This window comes from Grampus griseus (genome assembly GCF_964374135.1).
Source record: "Grampus griseus genome assembly, chromosome: 10".
Taxonomy (NCBI): domain Eukaryota; kingdom Metazoa; phylum Chordata; class Mammalia; order Artiodactyla; family Delphinidae; genus Grampus; species Grampus griseus.
Genome location: NC_139004.1, coordinates 53,141,042 through 53,163,235, shown reverse-complemented (window position 1 = coordinate 53,163,235; position 22,194 = coordinate 53,141,042). Strand labels below are relative to the sequence as shown.

The 22,194-nt window shown below is 37.9% G+C and overlaps 1 protein-coding gene across 10 annotated transcripts in view; it reads left to right on the top strand.

Moving 5' to 3' along the window:
• Nucleotides 1-22,194, top strand: part of CLASP2 (cytoplasmic linker associated protein 2) — a 184,512-nt gene that overhangs the window by 88,045 nt on the left and 74,273 nt on the right. For all 10 annotated transcript variants that reach the window (XM_082662814.1, XM_082662815.1, XM_082662812.1 and 7 more), the window contains 6 exons: nucleotides 2,894-2,964; nucleotides 6,029-6,088; nucleotides 7,277-7,354; nucleotides 8,335-8,502; nucleotides 10,713-10,768; nucleotides 12,055-12,228. In XM_082662814.1, the coding sequence (XP_082518940.1) occupies nucleotides 2,894-2,964; nucleotides 6,029-6,088; nucleotides 7,277-7,354; nucleotides 8,335-8,502; nucleotides 10,713-10,768; nucleotides 12,055-12,228 (607 nt within the window). The remainder of the gene's footprint in view (nucleotides 1-2,893; nucleotides 2,965-6,028; nucleotides 6,089-7,276; nucleotides 7,355-8,334; nucleotides 8,503-10,712; nucleotides 10,769-12,054; nucleotides 12,229-22,194) is intronic.

The following is a 22,194-nucleotide window of genomic DNA, read 5'->3' as shown; positions in this document are numbered from 1 at the left end:
TATTTTATAATTCTCAGTCATTTGTAATTTCCATTTCAACTTTCTCTTTGAATTACATAAGGATATTGTTTGCATTTTCAGATGGTTCTTTTGTTGTTCTTATCATCTTGTAATCTCATGATATTCTGATCATACAATTTCTTCTTCATTGAATAACCTGAATTTTGTTAGTATCCTAATACATCATAAATTTAGATAGTCTTTTAGTATTTGCAAAGTATGAAATTCATTTATAGGGTACTTTATTCATTACTAAATCTAGTTTGTTTATTATTCAAATTCTTCATGGTCTCATTTTTTTAAAAAACGGCTTTATCTGGCAAATTCTGATTCTAGTTTTTATCAACTTTATTTTCCTAACAATTCTTGCTTCATGTACTTTATGGGTGAAAGTTTTTGACTACTACCATCTTGAAATAGTATTTTTTCTTTCCTGTCTTTTCTGTTTTATGTTCATTGTATTTGCTCCTTACCTGTTTCATTATTTTCTTAGAAGTTTCTTACTCATTGTCGGTGTCAGGAATAAAACCTCTGTTTTACTTCTCCAGCCTTTTAAAAAGTATATATTTTATCTTATTCATGTCATTTTTTTTCCCTTAACCATTAAATTAAATTGAGCCAAAGACATTTTCATTTTCAGCAATTGAAATTAATTGCTTTTTTTTTTTTTTTTTTTGCTGCCTTTATTCCTGCCCAATCTTTATTAGGAAACTCTTCCCATTTAAAATTTTTGTTTGATTTTAGTGTGTTCTCAATTTTCATATATATTTATCTTTGCATATTTCAAAATGCTTTTCTTTGCCCTTTTACAAGAACTCAAAAATTGGACTTTAGGTTCACATTTCTTTACCCTCAGAATTATGTCTTTTCACTCAATTGTTTTCTTAACTTTTTATTGTTTCTATAATAAGTTAGATATCATTTGATTTTTTAATTTAAAACAAAACACCACCTTAGGAGGCTTTATAGAAGAGTCTCTGTGTCAGGAGTTACCTCACGGCAGGCCTTGGAGTAGATCATCTTTCATTAGTGCTTTCTTTACATAGTGGAGCCAGATTTCTGACTAAAATGAAGTTTCCTTAAATTTATGTTAGTTTTCATGGATCATTTATTTATTGCTCCTGTTTGTCATTTATCATTTCCTAAATATTTTTTTGTTTTCTGTCTTACAGCTGTATATGTTCTCAGGAAAAATTCCTTTAAATTCTACTTACTATCTTATGATCTCACTGAAAATACAAATCGGGTGTTATGTTGTTGTTTTTTTACATTATTTCCTGTTTTCTATATTTTGTTTCCCAGGTTCTGACTTGGTGTTTGGTTGAATGTGTCATCTGTAAGGGTGTCATCTGTGTGTCATCTGTAAGACAATGTGTCATCTGTAAGACACATTGTGAGGGTCACTTTTTATTTTCCTTTGGTATAGCTCCCCCGAATATGGTGTAGCAATAGTTAGGTTAGTCTTTTGCCCCATCGCTGCCACTGTGTTGGATGTGGGTTAATCAGTCAGCAGTAGGGTTTTGAGGAGGTTATGAGAGAGGAGGAAGAAGGTAGGTGAGACCTCCTATGTAGTATGTTGTGGCTAGGGAGTCTCCTTGAGCTTTAACACCACAGTAATGTTTGAGGATGGGTTCTTCTGGATGCTCTAAGGGAGCCGGGTCCACAGAGCCCTTCCACGCTGAATGTAACAGTTGAATAATATTCAGGTCAGCACTGTGTTGCATTATCCTCATTTGAACAACTTCAGGTCTGTGGGTGGTTTCCCTCTGTAGGAACTGAAAAAAGTTTTTCCTCTAATTTTGGTTGAGTTAGTTGTGGCACACACTGATGTGCCATTCACGTTCTCCTTCACTGAAAGACTGGAAGCAATGTGGGCAGACAGTCTTCAGCTGCCAGCCTCTTCAAGGATTGCCTCAGCTTGCAGAGAGCTGCTTTTCCCAAGGTCTTGCCTCTTCCTGGTTATGGCCCATATCTAATAACTGATTGATGTGGAAGTATAGTGCTGTGGCTATCTTAGACCAATTTGAGACTACTCTGAAGGACCATTTTAGCTCCAGAGCTTCCCAAAGCTTCAGCTTTGGGCAAAGATGTCCTCAGGCCATATCACAGATTGATTTCTTCTTCTGCTCACTCCTGCTTTCTTCTCCTCACTTCCACTGGTGTTGATCCCAAGAGCACTTCTTAATATCCTGAATGCTAAACTCCATCTCAGAGCCTGCCTCCTAGAGAACCCAACCTGTACCATTAGCTCAGAAGAAAAATAGGAGATTTAAAACATCAAATACGTATGCTTAAGTTACTATTTTATTCTTGTGTCAATTATGAACTTTTCAGTGTTTGCTTCACTAAAGAAGAACATAAGAATTACTAATAGAAACCAGAAGATTGTATATACTGACCCTTACCTGAATTCTAGAGAGCTGTGGTTCAGCCAGGATGAAAGTTCAATTAAAATCACCATTTCAAAGTACATTCACAGTAGTTATGTACATTCACAGAGTTATTCACTCTGATAACCTGCTTTGATGACATAGCAGTTACTGTCTTCTCCAGCAGTAGCAGTACGTCAGAAAATAAGACCAGTACATGCCTGGTCCCTTTTAGTGCTCCATCCCCTCAAAGTACACTATCCTAACAGTTATCTGTATTTATACAGTTAACTTGTCTTTATTATTTAATATTACAATCACATCTGCCCTTGTGAAACTATATCATTACTATTACTTTAATTTGGGGAAACTTTTTGACTGGTCTTAATTTCTTTCAAAATCTGATTTTATGGTATTTTTGTTCTGTTCTAATACAGCTAAATACTTGAATGCAAGGCAAATAGAAGAAGAGATTATGTAAAGTACACAGTATTTTTAAACCTCTTCTAAAATATCTTTTTCAGCATACTCATGTACCCAGACTTATACCTTTAATAACAAGCAATTGCACATCGAAATCAGTTCCTGTAAGGAGGTAAGTTTTGAAAAAACTTACTATAGCTTTATGTTGGATATTGCATTATGTTTAGTTCTTAGTTGGGTGCAAAAATTAGTTGTCATCAATTTCTTGCCTTCTAGAAACCTTATTAAAATTTTTTAATCATTTAACATAAATTTAACATAAAATTTAACATAATTTGTATGTTATATAAGGGAAAAAGGAACGAAGTGCTTATTATGGCTATGCACATTTCTCAGTTTTATCCTATTAAGGTTTGGTTTATTTGGGCCACTAGTTTGGTATTCAGAGAGTATGGAGTCTAGAGTCAGCCCTTACCTAGAATCCTACCACTGTGACTGATTGTCCTACCGCAGGCAGTTATTTTAACTGCCCTGAACCTCAGTGTTTTCGTATGTTAGTGGGGCTAATAATGTGGACCCCATGGAGTTGTGAGGGTTAAATGAGAAACACAATGGTAGAATTGAACATAGTGTTTGGCACAGAGTATGCAGCCATAACACGTCAGTCTGTCAGTATCTCTCTCTCTCCTTATGGTTTCTACAATCTTTAATATCATCACTATCTCCACGAATAATAAAGACAGCAAAAACAAGATTTGTGCATTGGATATTTAAGAAAATTGTAAAGAACTCTTTCCCCTTTTTTGTTTGATAACTATGTTTATTTAAGTACTTTGAATGTTAGGAAAAATAAGACATCATTATTACCTGTAAGTGATTCGGAGTTTTGGGACAGTTGTTTAATTACCTCTCTCTTATGTCAGGGGTCAGCAAACAACAGCCCACTGGTCGAATCTGTCCAACAGTCTAGTTTTCTGTGGCCCACAAGCTAAGACTGTTTTTTACGTTTTTGAAGGGTAGTTAAAAAGGGGGAAAGAAAAATATATAAAATAGAGACTATGTATATGCTTCTCAAAGTTTAAAATATTTACTGCCTAAAATATTTACTATCTGGCCCTTTACAGAAAAGGTTTACCAGTCTCTGTCTTACACTGAAGAAAATGGTAATTGGAGAAATAGGAATGTGACAGAGAAGAGGAAGTCAGGAAATGCATCAGAAAATTACCTTGCAAATGGGGAGAATTCAATACCTATAAGGGAAGAGAGTGGGGTATAATGTACACAGAGATGGAAAGCTATGCTGTGTGCTGCAGAGCCATTGGACAGACCACTGAGGCCAAAACACATGATAAATGGGAGGATTCAGTAGGAAAAGAGACTGACTGAGGGGAAGAAGGGGATAGGTTGAAGTCAAAGTATAGAAGGCTTTGAATGTCAGGAAGAGAAATTTTGATATTGTTCCATTAGCAGTTTTTGGTGAGGAGGTAATGTCATCCATCCTAGTTTTTATTTCAGCTATGAACAGCAATTAAAAAGGGACAATGAGGGCTTCCCTGGTGGCGCAGTGGTTGAGAGCCCGCCTGCCGATGCGGGGGACACGAGTTCGTGCCCCGGTCCGGGAAGATCCCACATGCCGCCGAGCGGCTAGGACCGTGAGCCATGGCCGCTGAGCCTGCGCGTCTGGAGCCTGTACTCTGCAACGGGAGAGGCCACAAAGGGAGAGGCCCGCGTACCGCAAAAAAAAAAAAAAAAAAAGGGACAATGAGAAGCATTGGTTTAACTAAGTAGGACTTCTTACAGCTCATGTAAGAGAGGCAGGGTCTGAACTAGAGCTGTATTTATGATAATTGATTGAAGGAGGTTTTATTCAATAATCAGGAGATTTCAGATATAGAAATGAGTCTTGATAATTGGATATGGATGAGGAAGGTGATGTCAAGTGCTTCAGACTGTGATCTCTAGAGTCAGAATGCCAGGGTTTAAGGCCGTGCTCTATCCTTTGGGCAAATTAATTTAACCTCCATGTTTCTCTTTTTTCTAATCTGTATCATATGGGCTCGAAGAGTAGAATTGAGAGGGTAAGAATTAAATTTGTTGTTCTGTATCAGTATGTAGTGTTTGAGTTGACACTCACTGCCTGTGTAGAGATGTCTGTGAGCTGGTTGACACTCTGACTTAATGGCTGAATTGAAGAACCAGTGCTGGAGATAAAGGACTAGGTGTGAGAAGTACAGCTGATAGAGCTAAGGGTACAGGTGATACTGCCCAAGAAAAGACAATAAAAGGGAAGTGGGCTGAGATCAGCACCAACCAGGTGGGCACCTATGTAAGGGTAGGTGGAGGGAAAGTGTTAATAAAGGAAGAAAAACAGGGCAGAGCTGTGTCGTCAGATGCCAAGAAAGAACAAAAGCTCAAGAACGAGACAGTTGAAGAAGTTAAGAACCAGGAGGCTAAGGAGAAAACACCAAATACTTGATTAAGAATCATTTGCATATATATTTAAGGGAACAAATGTAGAAATGGAAGATCCATCCCAGCTTTCTTGGTCACCATTGTATGTCTTCAGTTTATAGTACGCAGTAGGTGTTCGGTAAATATCTTTTAAATTAAGTTAAATTGTATATTTGACAAACATTTTAAGTTAAAATTATGGGGAACCCTTAAGGTCTTTTTGAACTATTAAGCATAGGAATAGTTGGAGCCTTAAATAAGTTAAGTGGGACTTCCCTGGTGGCACAGTGGTTAAGAATCTGCCTGCCAATGCAGGGGACACGGGTTCGAGCCCTGGTCCGGGAAGATCCCACATGCCACGGAGCAACTAAGCCCGTGCACCACAACTACTGAACCTGCACTCTAGAACCCGTGAGCCACAACTACTGAGCCCGTGAGCCACAACTCTGGAAGCCTGCGTGCCTAGAGCCTGTGCTCCGCAACAAGAGAAGACACTGCAATGAGAAGCCCGTGCACTGCAACGAAGAGTAGCCCCCACTTGCCACAACTAGAGAAAGACCGTACCCAGCAACGAAGACCCAATGCAGCCAAAGCTAAATAAAAAAGAAATTTATTTTTTAAATTAATTAATTATTTGACAGTAAAGATATCTAAAAACATGTCTTATGCTTTAATTTAGGGGACAAAGTGGAATATTATAGAAGAAAGTGTTAACATTTAGTTATAAATTAATATAACTTAATATAATGTTATGACATTTAGTTATAATTAACTTTATTTTTCAGGCGTTCATTTGAATTTTTAGATTTGTTGTTGCAGGAGTGGCAGACTCATTCATTGGAAAGGTATGCATTGACTATTCCTGTCCCACCACCCTCCCCTCCCCATTGTCACCGGTTCTTTAGAAATTGATGTGACTGGTTTTGCATTATTTCTCATTTTGCTTTAACAGTTATTAGCACTGATTTTCCCTTAAAGCTGTGGTGCTCCTCTTATTCATTACAGCTATGATTTTCTTCTTTGTGGGGTGAGTGAGGGTCTCTTAGTAAATGGGTTATATAAGGTATTCCAGGTTAAATTGGGCAAATATTTTAAAATGTATTTCTAGTCACATGAGATAGGTTTCCTGAGGTGCAGTTAACCAAGTTATGAATTATTTAAGATAGAAGAAAGGCACTTCCTTTCAGAGGAAAGAGATTAAAAAAGTGAAAGAGGAATTTTCTGGTGGTCCAGTGGTTAGGACTTGGCGCTTTCACTGCCAGTGCCCGGGTTCGATCCCTGGTCAGGGAACTAAGATCCTGCAAGCCTTGCTGCGTGGCCATTAAAAAAAAAGGTGAGAGAGATTTGTTGGAAAGTTTTTCCACACCAGTTGTCAGTTGTCATTGGTCAAGTATACACTGGGCAGCATCTAATGAAGCTCTGAGATGAACAAGAGGAAAATGTTGGTCACTGGCTATTTGCATGGCTGTATTTCTCATTAATTTCAAGTTTGAAGCTTGGGATATACATGCATTTATGTTGAACACGTTGCTGATTTTCCATTCTCATGGAAATCATTAAATCTATTCATAACCCATTTCTAAAAAATAGAATTTGTTGTTTACTGCAGGCATGACATAATTCCAAATTTTCTTTAAGTTCCTTTGTGGCAGCTGCTATTCAGTTTGGTTAGATTATAACTGATCGTACTATTAGCAAATAATTTTATACATTGGTAGATTAGTGAGGAACCACACAAAAGGTTTTTTTTAATTCATAAAAAATTTGAGATTTGAGTGCTATATGTCTGGACTCCATCTGAAAATAATTATGTCCAGGTTTATAATGTTTGACTTGTCAGAAGGAAACCATACATGAATGAAATGCATGGGATGGGTTATTAGGAAATCTTGCAATCTTAGATTTATTATTGTGTACTAATTATCTTTTTATCTCCCTTGCCCCTTTGTGATTGATGCATAATGTATAGGCAGTATCATTTATGGTGAAATACATAGTTTTACACATGAATCTAAAGGTGTTTTATTTTATAGACATGCAGCCGTCTTGGTTGAAACTATTAAGAAGGGAATTCATGATGCTGATGCAGAGGCCAGAGTGGAGGCAAGAAAGTAAGTCTATAATGTAGTTTTTGACAGTTTAAACATACTTTGGTCTTTTCTTTGACAGGAATTATATTGGGAGAATGAAAATATCATTCAAATGTCCCAAGTATTCTATTTGATTAGCTCTTTAGTAAAATGGAGGTTGATTTGTCTCCATTAAATCTGTACTGGGTGTCTTAACAGTTCACTTAGCATTGTCATTTGTACATTCAGCAGTATTCCCGTTCCATCATAACATACTCACTTTTGCTGTGAATAAAAATAACTAATTTATTGAACATTTAACATGTACCTGATACTGTTTAAGGCAGTAGGTATATGTTATTTTCTAATCCTTAAAATGATCCCACAAAGGTGCTGTCTCCTTATGTTGGCAACTGAAGTTTGGAGATTTGGGAGTTTACCCAAGGCCACACAGACCCTAAGGATTACAGCCAGCTTTTGAACTGAGATCTCCTTTTCTCAAAAGCTTGCCGTCTTTCTACCAAAACTTGTTAAATATAGAAAGTATTCTACTTGGCACATTGTGGGTGTATTAAAAACCTATGGGGGACTTCCTTGGTGGCACAGTGGTTAAGAATCCACCTGCCAACGCAGGGGACACAGGTTCGATCCCTGGTCCAGGAAGATCCCACATTGCTGAGGAGCAACTAAGCCCGTGTGCCACAACTACTGAGCCTGAGCTCTAGAGCCCACAAGCCACAACTACTGAAGCCCACGCGCCTAGAGCCCACGCTCTGCAACAAGAGAAGCCACTGCGAGGAGAAGCCTGTGCACCGCAACGAAGAGTAGCTCCCGCTTGCCGCAACTAGAGAAAGCCTGCGTGCAGCAACGAAGACCCAACGCAGCCAAAAATAAATATAAAAACTAAAAAAAAAAACCTATGGGCTTAAAAACCTTTGTTCTTCTTGAACGTACACATTTTACGGTTAATGTCTAATAATGCAAAGTTATTACTTTTTGTTGTTTGTTCATTTGTTTTACAGGACTTACATGGGTCTTAGAAACCACTTTCCTGGTGAAGCTGAAACACTGTATAATTCCCTTGAGCCATCTTATCAGAAGAGTCTTCAAACTTACTTAAAGAGTTCTGGCAGTGTAGCATCTCTTCCACAATCAGACAGGTCCTCATCTAGCTCACAAGAAAGTCTCAAGTAAGATCATATAAATGATAATTACTGATTTCTTTGTCTCTCCAGCTCCACAAAGTTCCTTATGTTGGATGGTTGAATATCTGATTGCTTTCACTTGAAGCCTTTTTGAAAGATGATGACTGATTGTGCTTATTTTCTTTGGCCTGTTTTCTCAGGGGTTGGATTACATACTTGTATAACTTCTCGTTAGGTAAAGAGTATAGGGATTCAAATTTTGTTTGAATATGTTCGTGTCTGTGAAAAAGATTGGAAAGCATTAATTTGTATACTTTTCTTAATACCTGGAAAATAGTCAATATAGTAAATAGCCCATTTCTAGGGCACTGTAGTGGAAGAACTGTAACGGAGATTCAGAAGTCATCTTCAGAACTCTTACACAGCAGTGTAACTGGTAAAAACTCCACTGCTTTCTTTCCTCACCTCTTGCACGGTTTAAGATTTCAGCAAATCCCTCAAGGGGGCAAAATTATCTAGTATCTGACTCACTTCTCTGTAACTCCACTCATCATTATGTTGGCTACCTCAAACCCTTGCTTCCTTGGCTTACCCCTATTTTCTGTTTCTGTGGCCCTATGAGACTGCTAAGATACCTAGCAGTGGCCACAACTATCTGAAGATTTCCCCAGGGAAGAGCAGCTCACAGAATGTCAGTTTACCTCCCTGTAATTTCCTGTCTCTTTAGGACCTTAACCCCACAATGATTGCTGTTTGCCTTTGCAGCTCTCTGGTACAGAACTGGGACTGGGAGGCACCTAGGGCACAAAATTCAAGGAAGCACTCACAGGGTCTTGTGAGTACTGTACTAAATAAAAGTTCAGTGACTTACATGTTTTCGAAGTAAAAGCAGATATGATTTGATTTTAAAAAACAATTCTTGTAGGAATAATTACCTATTTAAACTTCTCTTTAAATTTGTGATAAATCCTTCACCTCAAATGAGGTTTGTTGCTTCTTCTCCCTTTACTTTGATTTACTGTACTCAAACTTTAAAGTGTATATGAATCACCTGAAGATCATGTTAAAATGCAGAAGCTGATTCAGTAAATCTGGGATGGGACCTGAGATTTTGCATTTTTTACATACTCCTGGATGATGTCAGTGCTTTTTGTCTGTGGACCAGACTTTGAATAGCAAGGATCTAAACAAGATATTTTCTTACTCTCGTAGAACATCTTTAAACATAAACAAACAACTTTAAAATCTGTGGACTTGAAGTGGTCTGCCTCAACCTATTAGAGTAACAATTTTAGGGGACAGTTATAAAAATAATATAATACTGGGTTTAATAACCAACTACCAAATTTACCATTTGATAATAATAACTTAAAGAATGTTTTTCAACACTCTGTCATTAACCTCTCTTCCCCTTACCTTTAAAATTTGTAGACAGGGAATTCCCTGGCGGGCCAGTGGTCAGGACTCCATGCTCTCACTGCCGAGGGCCTGGGTTCAATCCCCGGTCAGGGAACTAAAACTCCCACAAGCCACACAGCGTGGCAGATAGATAGATACATACATACATACATAGATATACTTTCCAGACTCTCTCACATACTTAGATATTTATTTATGGGCTTCAGAGTACCATAGTAATTAAAGATAAATAATCAAAAAAGATATTAAAGGAGGCAGTGGATTCTTTGAATTGATTCTAGGTGTTTTCCTTTCTAATCATACATGTTATCCTCAGCAGTAGTCCTTAGCTTTGTTTCTGTTGCCCCATGCAGTAATACTTAATAGAACTGCTATAGACCATGTTATACCTACAGGGTAACTGCACGAGTTACCAATGGCCACAACCATATGACTTCGGTGAGACAGGCCTTGGTTACACTGAATTCCCTGTGTACTAGCAATAATACTACCTTTCTCTAAGTAAAATATCTCAGACTAGAAGTGTTGGAGAGTGCTATTATTGAGTTCCCTGTGGTAGTGTGTGCTGAGGACCAGAGTGAACAACAGCAACCTGGTCCCTGTTTCTGTAGAGCTTACAGTCTTTATTCAATGCTAGTTATTTCATTTTTGCTTCACAGCTAACTTAGATACCACTGATATATGACAACAAGTGTTCTAAAGTGATTTGTAAAAGGAAAGTTGAAATCAGAAATACTTCTCAACTCTTCGGAAAACTCAATGTTATTTCATTAATTTTTGTCAGAGGAGTGATAAATTATGTCGTCTTACTAAAAGTATTTCTTTTTACCTTGCAGCCGCCCTTTTTCTTCCAAATGGTCTACAGCAAACCCATCAACTGTTGCTGGAAGAGGTAAATTGCCTTTTTAACTAAGAGTCATAGCATATTTTACTTAATAGAGTAAAAGTAACTTTATAAATAAATTAAAAGTTACTATGTAAAAAGATATTCTCACTCTGGGTCACATGAAGAGTTGAAAAGTTTAAAACACAGAGTTACACTTTAAAAGTTTTAAAAGCACATTAGAACAGTTTTAAAGCTAAACAGTTTAAAGCAGTAGCTTTTAAACTGTTTTAATATGACCCACAGTGAGAAAATCATTTTACATAGTAAATACCACACTTATATACTGTACCTGTGTTTGTATACCATATACATATACTACATGTCATATATATAATATAGTGTATATAATTATATACATACAATATACATATGCTGTGTAGTATATTGTATATAAGTATACATATATAGTATAATCCAAAGTTCCAGGAAGCCTACTTACCCTTACTTGTGATGCATTCTCTTTTCTACTGTGTTTCATTTCTTTAAAGTGCTGTCATGACCCACTTAGTTGATTTCACAGCCTATTAATGGGTCATAACTCAGAGTTTATAAAACTCCTCATTAAAACTGAAAAACTAAAGACCAGAGATTTAATGACTTAATTGGCATTACCTAAGAGTGGCAGAACCTGCATTATTTTCTGAATTATTCTATTCCCAGGCTAGTTCTACTTGCATTATTCTTATAGTTAAAAAATAGCCCCGCTGTCATCTATTTATCTTGTAACAGTGCTTCATTTTCATGAATCAATCATAAACATCATCCTTTCATCTATAAAACAGTCCTATGAACTTTACAAAGTATAGTTATTTTTCCCATGTTATGAAAGGGGAAAATGAGGCAGAGAAATATTGAGAAAATTGTCCAAGAAGAAGTAGTTATGACAGCATTGAAACTGAGGCATTCTGATTTTAAAATATACTAAAGTGGGCTTCCCTGGTGGCGCAGTGGTTGAGAGTCCGCCTGCTGATGCAGGGGACATGGGTTCGTGCCCCGGTCCAGGAAGATCCCACATGCCGCGTCCGTGAGCCACGGCTGCTGAGCCTGTGCGTCAGGAGCCTGTGCTCCACAACGGGAGAGGCCACAACAGTGAGAGGCCCACGTACCGCAAAAAAAAAAAAAAAAAAAAAAAAAAAAAATACTAAAGTACTTTCTAGTATCCATTTGGCCACTACTTCCTTTTTGACCATTTGTCATCATGGATTAATCTCATGGTGATTTCAAGTTTATATAATTTTTGTGCCGTTTGCAGTAACTGAAATAATAGGTTACCTTTGCTTTGTTTTTCATAGTATCAGCAGGCAGCAGCAAAGCCAGTTCCCTTCCAGGAAGCCTACAGCGTTCACGAAGTGATATTGATGTGAATGCTGCTGCTGGTGCCAAGGCACATCATGCTGCTGGGCAGTCTGTACGAAGTGGGCGGTTAGGTGCAGGTGCCCTGAATCCAGGTTCCTATGCATCACTAGGTAAGACAGCTAACTATGGGAAAGTACAACATTTTCTCCCTGGTCTCAGGGAAGCAGTGAATCATCATCAATTTCAGTGATTGATGATGGTGATATATTTATCATTTCTATTTCATTCTTGCTAGTTAAGTATAGTCCATATGTTTTATATGATTCTGTCCTTGCAATGTAGTTCTGAGGTATCTGAAATACCTTGTTTCTCTTTTCCCCCTGTTGTGCTCCTAACCATCTTAATCAAAGGAACAATTCTTTATTCCATGATTTGCATATAGAATTTTCAAAGTTCTGCACTACAGCCACATCCAGCTGCTGGATACTAAGGGAGTTTGGTGTTGTACCCAGCTTCTCTATCCTCTTTCTCCTACTTCAGTTCCCTTACCAAGAAGTTAAAGCCTTTTGGAAATCTGGGAAAACTGCAAAAGTGAATCATAATCAAAGCTTAAAAATAAATAAAATACCTAGGAATAAACCCACCTAAGGAGACAAAAGACCTGTATGCAGAAAACTATTAGACACTGATGAAAGAAATTAAAGATGATACAAACAGATGGAGAGACATACCATGTTCTTGGATTGGAAGAATCAACATTGTGAAAATGACTATACTACCCAAAGCAATCTACAGATTCAGTGCAATCCCTATCAAACTACCAATGGAATTTTCCACAGAACTAGAACAAAAAATTTCACAATTTGCATGGAAACACAAAGGACCCCGAATAGCCAAAGCAATCTTGAGAAAGAAAAACGGAGCTGGAGGAATCAGGCTCCTGGACTTCAGAGTACACTACAAAGCTACAGTAATCAAGACAGTATGGTCCTGGCACAAAAACAGAAATATAGATCAGTGGAACAGGATAAAAAGCCCAGCGATAAACCCATGCACATATGGGCACCTTATTTTTATATAAAGGAGGCAAGAATATACAATGGAGAAAAGACAGCCTCTTCAATAAGTGGTGCTGGGAAAACTGGACAGCTACATGTAAAAGAACGAAATTGGAACCCTCCCTAACACCATACACAAAAATAAACTCAAAATGGATTAAAGACCTAAATGTAGGCCAGACACTATAAAACTCCTAGAGGAAAACATAGGCAGAACACTCTATGACATCCATCATAGCAAGATCCTTTTTGACCCACCTCCTAGAGAAATGGAAATAAAAACAAAAATAAACAAATCAGACCTAATGAAACTTAAACGCTTTTGCACAGCAAAGGAAGCCATAAAAAAGATGAAAAGACAATCCTCAGAATGGGAGAAAGGATTTGCAAATGAAGCAGCTGACAAAGGAATTATCTCCAAAATATACAAGCAGCTCTTGCAGCTCAATATCAAAAAAACAACCCAATCGGGCTTCCCTGGTGGTGCAGTGGTTGAGAGTCTGCCTGCCGATGCAGGGGACACAGGTTCATGCCCCGGTCCGGGAAGATCCCACATGCCGCGGAGCGGCTGGGCCCGTGAGCCATGGCCACTGAGCCTGCGCGTCCGGAGCCTGTGCTCCGCAACGGGAGAGGCCACAACAGTGAGAGGCCTGCGTACCGCAAAAAAAAAAAAAAAAAAAAAAAACAACCCAATCCAAAAATGGACAGAAGACCTAAATAGACATTTCTCCAAAGAAGATATACAGATTGCCAACAAACACATGAAAAGGTGCTCAACATCACTAATCATTAGAGAAATGCAAATCAAAACTACAATGAGGTAATACCTCACACTGGTCAAAATGGCCATCATCAAAAAATCTACAAACAATAAATGCTGGAGAGGGTGTGGAGAAAAGGGAACCCTCTTGCACTGTTGGTGGGAATGTATATTGATACAGCCACTATGGAGAACAGTATGGAGGTTCCTTAAAAATCTAAAAATAGAACTATCATATGACCCAGCAATCCCACTGTTGGGCATATACCCTGAGAAAACCATAATTCAAAAAGAGTCGTGTACCACAGTGTTCATTGCAGCACTGTTTACAATAACCAGGACATGGAAGCAACCTAAGTGTCCATCAACAGATGAATGGTTAAAGAAGATGTGGCACATATATACAATGGAATATTACTCAGCCATAAAAAGAAACAAAATTGAGTTATTTGTAGTGAGGTGGATGGACCTAGAGTCTGTCATACACAGTGAAGTAAGTCAGGAAGAGAAAAGCAAATACCGTACGCTAACACATATATATGTATGGAATCTTAAAAAAAAATGGTCCTGATGAACCTAGGGGCAGGACCGGAATAAAGACACAGACGTAGAGAATGGGCTTGAGGACACAGGGAGAGGGAAGGGTAAGCTGGGACGAAGTAAGAGAATAACATTGACATATATACACTACCAAATGTAAAACAGATAGCTAGTGGGAAGCAGCCGTGTAGCACAGGGAGATCAGCTCGGTGCTTTGCTACCACCTAGAGGGGTGGGACAAGGAGGGTGAGAGGGAGACGCAGGAGTGAGGGGATATGGGGATATACGTGTGTGTATAGCTGATTCACTTTGTTATACAGTAGAAAGTAACACACCATTGTAAAGCAATTATACTCCAATAAAGATGTTTAAAAAAAAAACTTAAACATATATTCCCAAAGCTATTCAGGGTTTGTTTTTTATATCCATCAACCTTAAAAGTTTGAGATTGGTTATCCATATTATTTATCTCTGTTTTGTGCTTCATTTTTCTTTCTCTTGGGTAGTACTCAGGGAACACTAGGCAGGCAGATCATTGGAACACAATAGGAAGTGTAGAGATTCTAGGTGTGAATGTGGTACATGATAAAGGTGGCATAACTACATTCAATGAGGAAAGCATAAATTTACAGTAAATGGTGTTTAGACATATGGCTTTCAGTTTGGTACAAAATTAAGTTAGAACCATGTTTCATACCATATAAAAATTTATTCCAGATAACTAAGAAGTTGAACAAAAATATAAAGCATCTTGACAAAAACATAGTAGTTGAGTATTCATCTAATCTCAGATTGGAGAAGAAATTTTAAGCATAAAGAGCCAGAAAACCATGAGGGAAAATCCCTTAGGATCGAAATCTTAAATGTGAAAATATAAAATCAAGTGACTGAAAATTAAAAGGGAAAAAAATTTTGCCAATACTACAAAAAAAGCTGAAATGTCAACAAGTTTTATAAGTCTATGAGAAACAGATGAGCTTATTTTTATAGAAAAAAATTTTACATATATCAAGAAAAGCATATTTCAAAATTGCCCCCAAAACCCCCAAACAGATGTTGGACCTCCACTGTAATCAAACAAATGCAAACTGAAAGACCGGTAAATGCAGCAAGAAAGTTAAGGTTCGTGCCTACTATTCATAAAGAATGTGTTTAAAAGTGCTGATGTGAAGTAATCATGGAATACTTTATCTGAGTGGCATTTTAATAATACCCATGAAGCTTTTTAAAATGTTGAGAGTTTTGAGCCAGTAATTCAATGTTTATAGATAATTATGCCAAGAAATAAAAGGAATATTCATTATGTTTCTAAAAATAGATGTATTAGCTTCAACCTTGATGTGTAACAAAGAGGGAGTGATTAAGTTATGGTATATCCTTACAGATACTATGCAGCCATTAACAAGTCATTTTTTTTTTAATTTTAAAAAAAATTTTATTTATTTTTGGCTGCATTGGGTCTTTGCTGCTGCACGCGGGCTCAGTAGCTGTGGCACACTGGCCCTAGAGCATTCGGGCTTCAGTAGTTGTGGCGCGTGGGCTCAGTAGTTGTGGCTTGAGGGTTCTAGAGCTCAGGCTCAGTAGTTGTGGTGCACGGGCTTAGTTGCTCCGTGGCATGTAGGATCTTCCTGGACCAGGGGTCGAACCCATGTCTCCTGCATTGACAGGTGGATTCTTAACCACTGCGCCACCAGGGAAGCCCCAACAAGTCATATTTTTAGCAAAGATCAAATGATACGGCCTACCAAGCAATGTGTGATACTTTCATTATTTTGTATAAAATTATACATAGATGAAAAACTGGACAAAAATGGGTTTGTTTGTTTGTTTTTTTGTTAAGTTTCATCTATGTTGTTGCATGTAGCTAAAGTTCATTTATTTATATTTCTATGTACAATATTCTATGGTATGAATATATCACAATTTAGTTTTCTGTTCTACTGTTAGTGGGCATCTTGGTTGTTTCCTGTTTTATTATTATTATGAATAATACTCATGAACATTCTTATATATAGGACTGGACAGAGATGTTTACAAAGATGTCAACAATGGGTTGATTAGTGCTTTTAAATTTTCATAAAACTTTTCTGTGGTAGAAACATTACCTTCCTGGAAATGCATTATTATTTCAATATATGAAAACTAATCAATATAATATACCGTATAGTAAAATAAAGGACAAAAGTCACATGATCATCTTAGTAGATGCAGAACAGGCATTTGACAAATTTCAACACCCTTTCATGATAAAAATACTCAACAAACTAGTATAGAAGGGAACTTTCTGAACCTGATAAAGAACATCTGTGAAAAATCCACGTATATACAGGTAGTATATACGTCATGATGAAGGACTGGATGCTTCCCCCAAAATCAGGAACAAGATAAGGATTTCCACTCTTGCCCTTCCTAACAGCATTATCATGGAAGTTCTAGCCAGGTCAGTTAGGCCAGAAAAAGAAATAAAAGGTATCCATATTGGAAAAGAACTGAAGCTATTTGTAGAAAACATGGTCTTATATATAGAAAATCCTAGGAAATTCACAAAAAAACGATTAGAGCTTATTAATAGTTCAGCAGAGTTACCAAAGATAAGATCAATATACAAAAATCAGTTGTATTTCTAAATGCTAGCAATGAGGGACTGCCCTAGTAGTCCAGTGGTATAGAATCCACCTTACAACACCGGGGACACCGGTTCAATCCCTCGTCAGGGAACTAAGATCCCACATGCCGTGGGGCAACTAAGCCCACATGCCACAACTACAGAGCCCACTCACCCTGGAGCCTGCGCACCACAACTAGAGAAGAGAAAACCTGCACGCCACAACTAGAGAGAAGCCGGCACACCACAATGAAAGATCCCAGATGCCTCAATGAAGATCCCATGTGGCACAACTAGAGAGATGCCTGCACACCACAATGAAAGATCCCACATGCCTCAGTGAAGATCCCATATGCCACAACTAAGACCCGACGCAGCCAAAAATAAATAAAATAAATAAACAGAAGATGGTGGAGTAGAAGGACGTGTGCTCACTCCCTCTGTGAGAGCACCGGAATCACAAATAACTGCTGAACAGTCATCAACAGGAAGACACTGGAACTCACCAAAAATGATACCCCACATCCAAAGACAAAGGAGAAGCTGCAATGAGATGGTAGGAGGGGCGCAATCACAATAAAATCAAATCTCTTAACCACTTGGTGGTTGACTCACGAACTGGAGAACAGTTATACCACAGAAGTCCACCCACTGGAGTGAAGGTTCTCAACCCCAAGTCAGCCTTCCCAACCTGGGGGTCCGGCAAAGGGAGGAGGAATTCCCAGAGAAACAGACTTTGAAAGCTAGTGGGATTTGATTGCAGGACTTCGACAGGACTGGGGGAAACAGAGACTCCACTCTTGGAGGGCACACACAAAGTAGTGTGTGCATCAGGATCCGGGGGAAGGAGCAGTGACCACATAGGAGACTTAACCAGACCTACCTGCTAGTGTTGTGGGGTCTCCTGCAGAGGCGGGGGGTGGCTGTGGCTCACTGCAGGGACAAGGACACTGGAAGCAGAAGTTCTGGGAAGTACTCTTCGGCATGAACCCTCCTGAAGTCCGCCATTGGCCCCACCAAAGAGCCTTTAACCTCCAGTGCTGGGTCATCTCAGGCCAAATAACCAACAGGGAGGGAACTCAGCCCCACCCATCAGCAGACAAGCAGATTAAAGTTTTACTGAGCTCTGCCCACCAGAGCAACACCCAGCTCTACCCACCACCAGTCCTTCCCATCAGGAAGCTTGCACAAGCCCTTAGATAGCCTTATCCACCAGTGGGCCAACAGCAGAAGCAAGAAGAACTACAATCCTGCAGCCTGTGGAATGAAAACCACATTCACAGAAAGATAAACAAAATGAAAAGGCAGAGGACTATGAACCAGATGAAGGAACAAGATAAAACCCCAGAAAAACAATTAAATGAAGTGGAGATAGGCAACCTTCCAGAAAAAGAATTCAGAATAATGATAGTGAAGATGATCCAGGACCTCGGAAAGGAAAAAGAATGGAGGCAAAGATCAAGAAGATGCAAGAAATGTTTAACAAAGACCTAGAAGAATTAAAAAACAAACACTTAGAAGAATTAAAGAACAAACAAACAGAGATAAACAATACAATAACTGAAATGAAAAATACACTAGAAGGAATCAATAGCAGAATAACTGAGGCAGAAGAATGGATAAGTGACCTGTAAGGCAGAATGGTGGAATTTACTGCCACGGACCAGAATAAGAAAAAAGAATCAAAAAAAATGAAGACAGCCTAAGAGACTGGGACAACATTTAATGCACCAACATTCACATTTTAGGGGTCACAGAAGGAGAAGAGAGAAAAAAGGGACCTGAGAAAATGTTTGAAGAGATTATAGTCGAAAACTTCCCTAACATGGGAAAGGAAATAACCACCCAAGTCTAGGAAGTGCAGAGAGTCTCAGGCAGGAGAAACTCAAGGGGAAACACGCCAAGAAACATAGTAATCAAATTGACAAAAATTAAAAACAAAGAAAAATTATTAAAGGCAACCAGGGAAAAACAACAATTAACATACAAGGGAACTCCCATAAGGTTAACAGCTGATTCCTCAGCAGAAACTCTACAAGCCAGAAGGGAGTGACACGATATATTTAAAGTGATGAAAGGGAAGAACCTACAACCAAGATTACTCTACCTGACAAGGATCTCATTCAGATTTGATGGAGAAATCAAAAGCTTTACAGACAAGCAAAAGCTAAGAGGATTCAGCACCACCATACCAGCTCTACAGCAAATGCTAAAGGAGCTTCTCAAAGTGAGAAACACAAGAGAAGAAAAGGACCTACAAAAACAAACCCAAAACAATTAAGAAAATGGTAATAGGAACATACATATTGATAATTACCTTAAATGTGAATGGATTAAATGCTCCAACCAAAAGACATGGATACAAAAACAAGAACCATATATATGCTGTCTAAAAGAGACCCACTTCAGACCTCGGGACACATACAGACTGAAAGTGAGGGGATGAAGAAAGATATTCCATGCAAATGGTAAACAAAAGAATGCTGGAGTAGTAATACTCATATCAGATAAAATAGACTTTAAAATAAAGACTGTTACAAGAGACAAGGAAGGACACTACATAATGATCAAGGGATCAATCCAAGAAGATATAACAATTATATACGCACCCAACATAGGCACATCTCAATATATAAGGCAAAAGCTAACAGCTATAAAAGAGGAAATCGACAGTAACACAATAATAGTGGGGGACTTTTAACACCTCACTTACACCAATGGACAGATCATCCAAACAGAAAATTAATAAGGAAACACAAGCTTTAAATGACACAATAGACCAGATAGATTTAATAGATATTTATAGGACATTCCATCTGAAAACAGCAGATTACACTTTCTTCTCAAGTGCACACAGGACATTCTCCAGGATAGATCACATCTTGGGTCACAAATCAAGCCTCGGTAAATTTAAGAAAATTGAGATCATATCAAGCATCTCTTCCAACCACAATGCTATGAGAGAAGAAATAAATTACAGTTAAAAAAACGTAAAAAACACAAAACACATGGAGGCTAAACAATACTAAATAACCAAGAGATCCCTGAAGAAATCAAAGAGGAAATCAAAAAATACCTAGAGACAAGTGACAATGAAAACATGACGATCCAAAACTTATTGGATGTTTATAGCAATACAGTCCTACCTCAAGAAACAAGAAAAATCTCAAATAAACAATCTAACCTTACCACCTAAAGGAACTAGAGAAAGAAGAACAAACAAAATACAAAGTTATTAGAAGGAAAGAAATTAAGATCAGAGCAGAAATAAATGAAATAGAAACAAAGAAAACAATAACAAAGATCAATAAAACTAAAAGCTGGTTATTTGAGAAGATAAACAGCACTGATAAACCTTTAGCCAGACTCATCAAGAAGAAGAGAGAGAGGACTCAAATCAATAATATTAGAAATGAAAAAGGAGACAATACAGCGGACACTGGAGGAATACAAAGCATCATGAGAGACTGCTACAAGCAACTCTATGCCAATCAAATGCAACTCTATGCCAATCAAATGCACAACCTGGAAGAAATAGACAAATTCTTAGAAAGGCATAACCTTCCAAGACTGAACAAGGAAGAAACAGAAAATATGAACAGACCAATCACAAGTAATGAAATTGAAATAAAATTGTAATAAAATCTTCCAACAAACAAAAGTCCAGGCTTCACAGGTGAATTCTGTGAAATATTTAGAGGAGAGGTAACACCCATCCTTCTCAAACTCTTCCCAAAAATTGCAGAGGAAGGAACACTCCCAAACTCATTCTACGAGGCCACCATCACCCTGATACCAAAACCAGAGAAGGATGTCACAAAAAAAGAAAACTACAGGCCAATATCACTGATGAATACAGATTCAAAAGTCCGCAACAAAATTCTCACAAACAGAATCCAACAACACATTAAAAGGATCATACACCATGATCAAGTGGGATTTATCCCAGGGATGCAAGGATTCTTCAATATATGCAACTCAATCAATGTGATACACCATATTAACAAATTGAAGAATAGAAACTATATGATCATCTCAATAGATGCAGAAAAAGCTTTTGACAAAGTTTAACACCCATTTATGATAAAAGCTCTCCAGAAAGAGGGCATAGAGGGAACCTACCTCAACATAATAAAGGCAAACCCACAACAAACATCATTTTCAATGGTGAAAAACTGAAAGCATTTCCTCTAAGATCAGGAGCAAGACAAGGATGTCCAGTCTCACCACTCTTATTCAGCATAGTTTTGGAAGTCCTAGCCACGGCAATCAGAGAATAAAAAGTAATAAAAGGAATACAAATTGGAAAAGGAGAAGTAAAACTGTCACTGTTTGCAGATGACATGACATGATACTATACATAGAGAATCCTGAAGGTGCCACCAGAAAACTACAAGAGGTAATCAATGAATTTCGTAAAGTTGCCGGATACAAAATTAACGCACAGAAATCTCTTGCATTCCTATACTCTAACAACGAAAATCAAAAGAGAAATTAAGGAAACAATCACATTCACCACTGCAACAAAAAGAATAAAATACCTAGGAATAAACTTACCTAAGGAGGTAAAAGACCTGTACCTAGAAAACTATAAGACACTGATGAAAGATATCAAAAATGACGCAAACACATGGAGAGATATACCATGTTCTTGGGTTGGAAGAATCAATATTGTGAAAATGACTGTACTACCCAAAGCAGTGTGTAGATTCAGTGCAATCCCTATCAAATTACCAATGGCATATTTTACAGAACTAGAACAAAAAATCTTAAAATTTGTATGGAGACACAAAAGGCCCCAAATAGGCAAAACAATCTTGAGGGAAAAAAATGGAGCTAGAGGTATCAGACTCCCTGACTTCAGACTATACTACAAAGCTACAGTCGTCAAGACAATATGGTACTGGCACAAAAACAAATATAGATCAATGGAGCAGGATAGAAAGCCCAGAGATAAACCCATGCACCTATGGTCAACTAATCTATGACAAAGGAGGCAAGGATATACAGTGGAGAAAAGACAGTCTTTTCAGTAAGTGGTGCTGGGAAAACTGGATAGCTGCATATAAAAGAATGAAATTAGAACACTCCCTAACACCATACACAAAAATAAACTCAAAATGGATTAAAGACCTAAATGTAATACCAGAAGTATAAAACTCTTAGAGGAAAA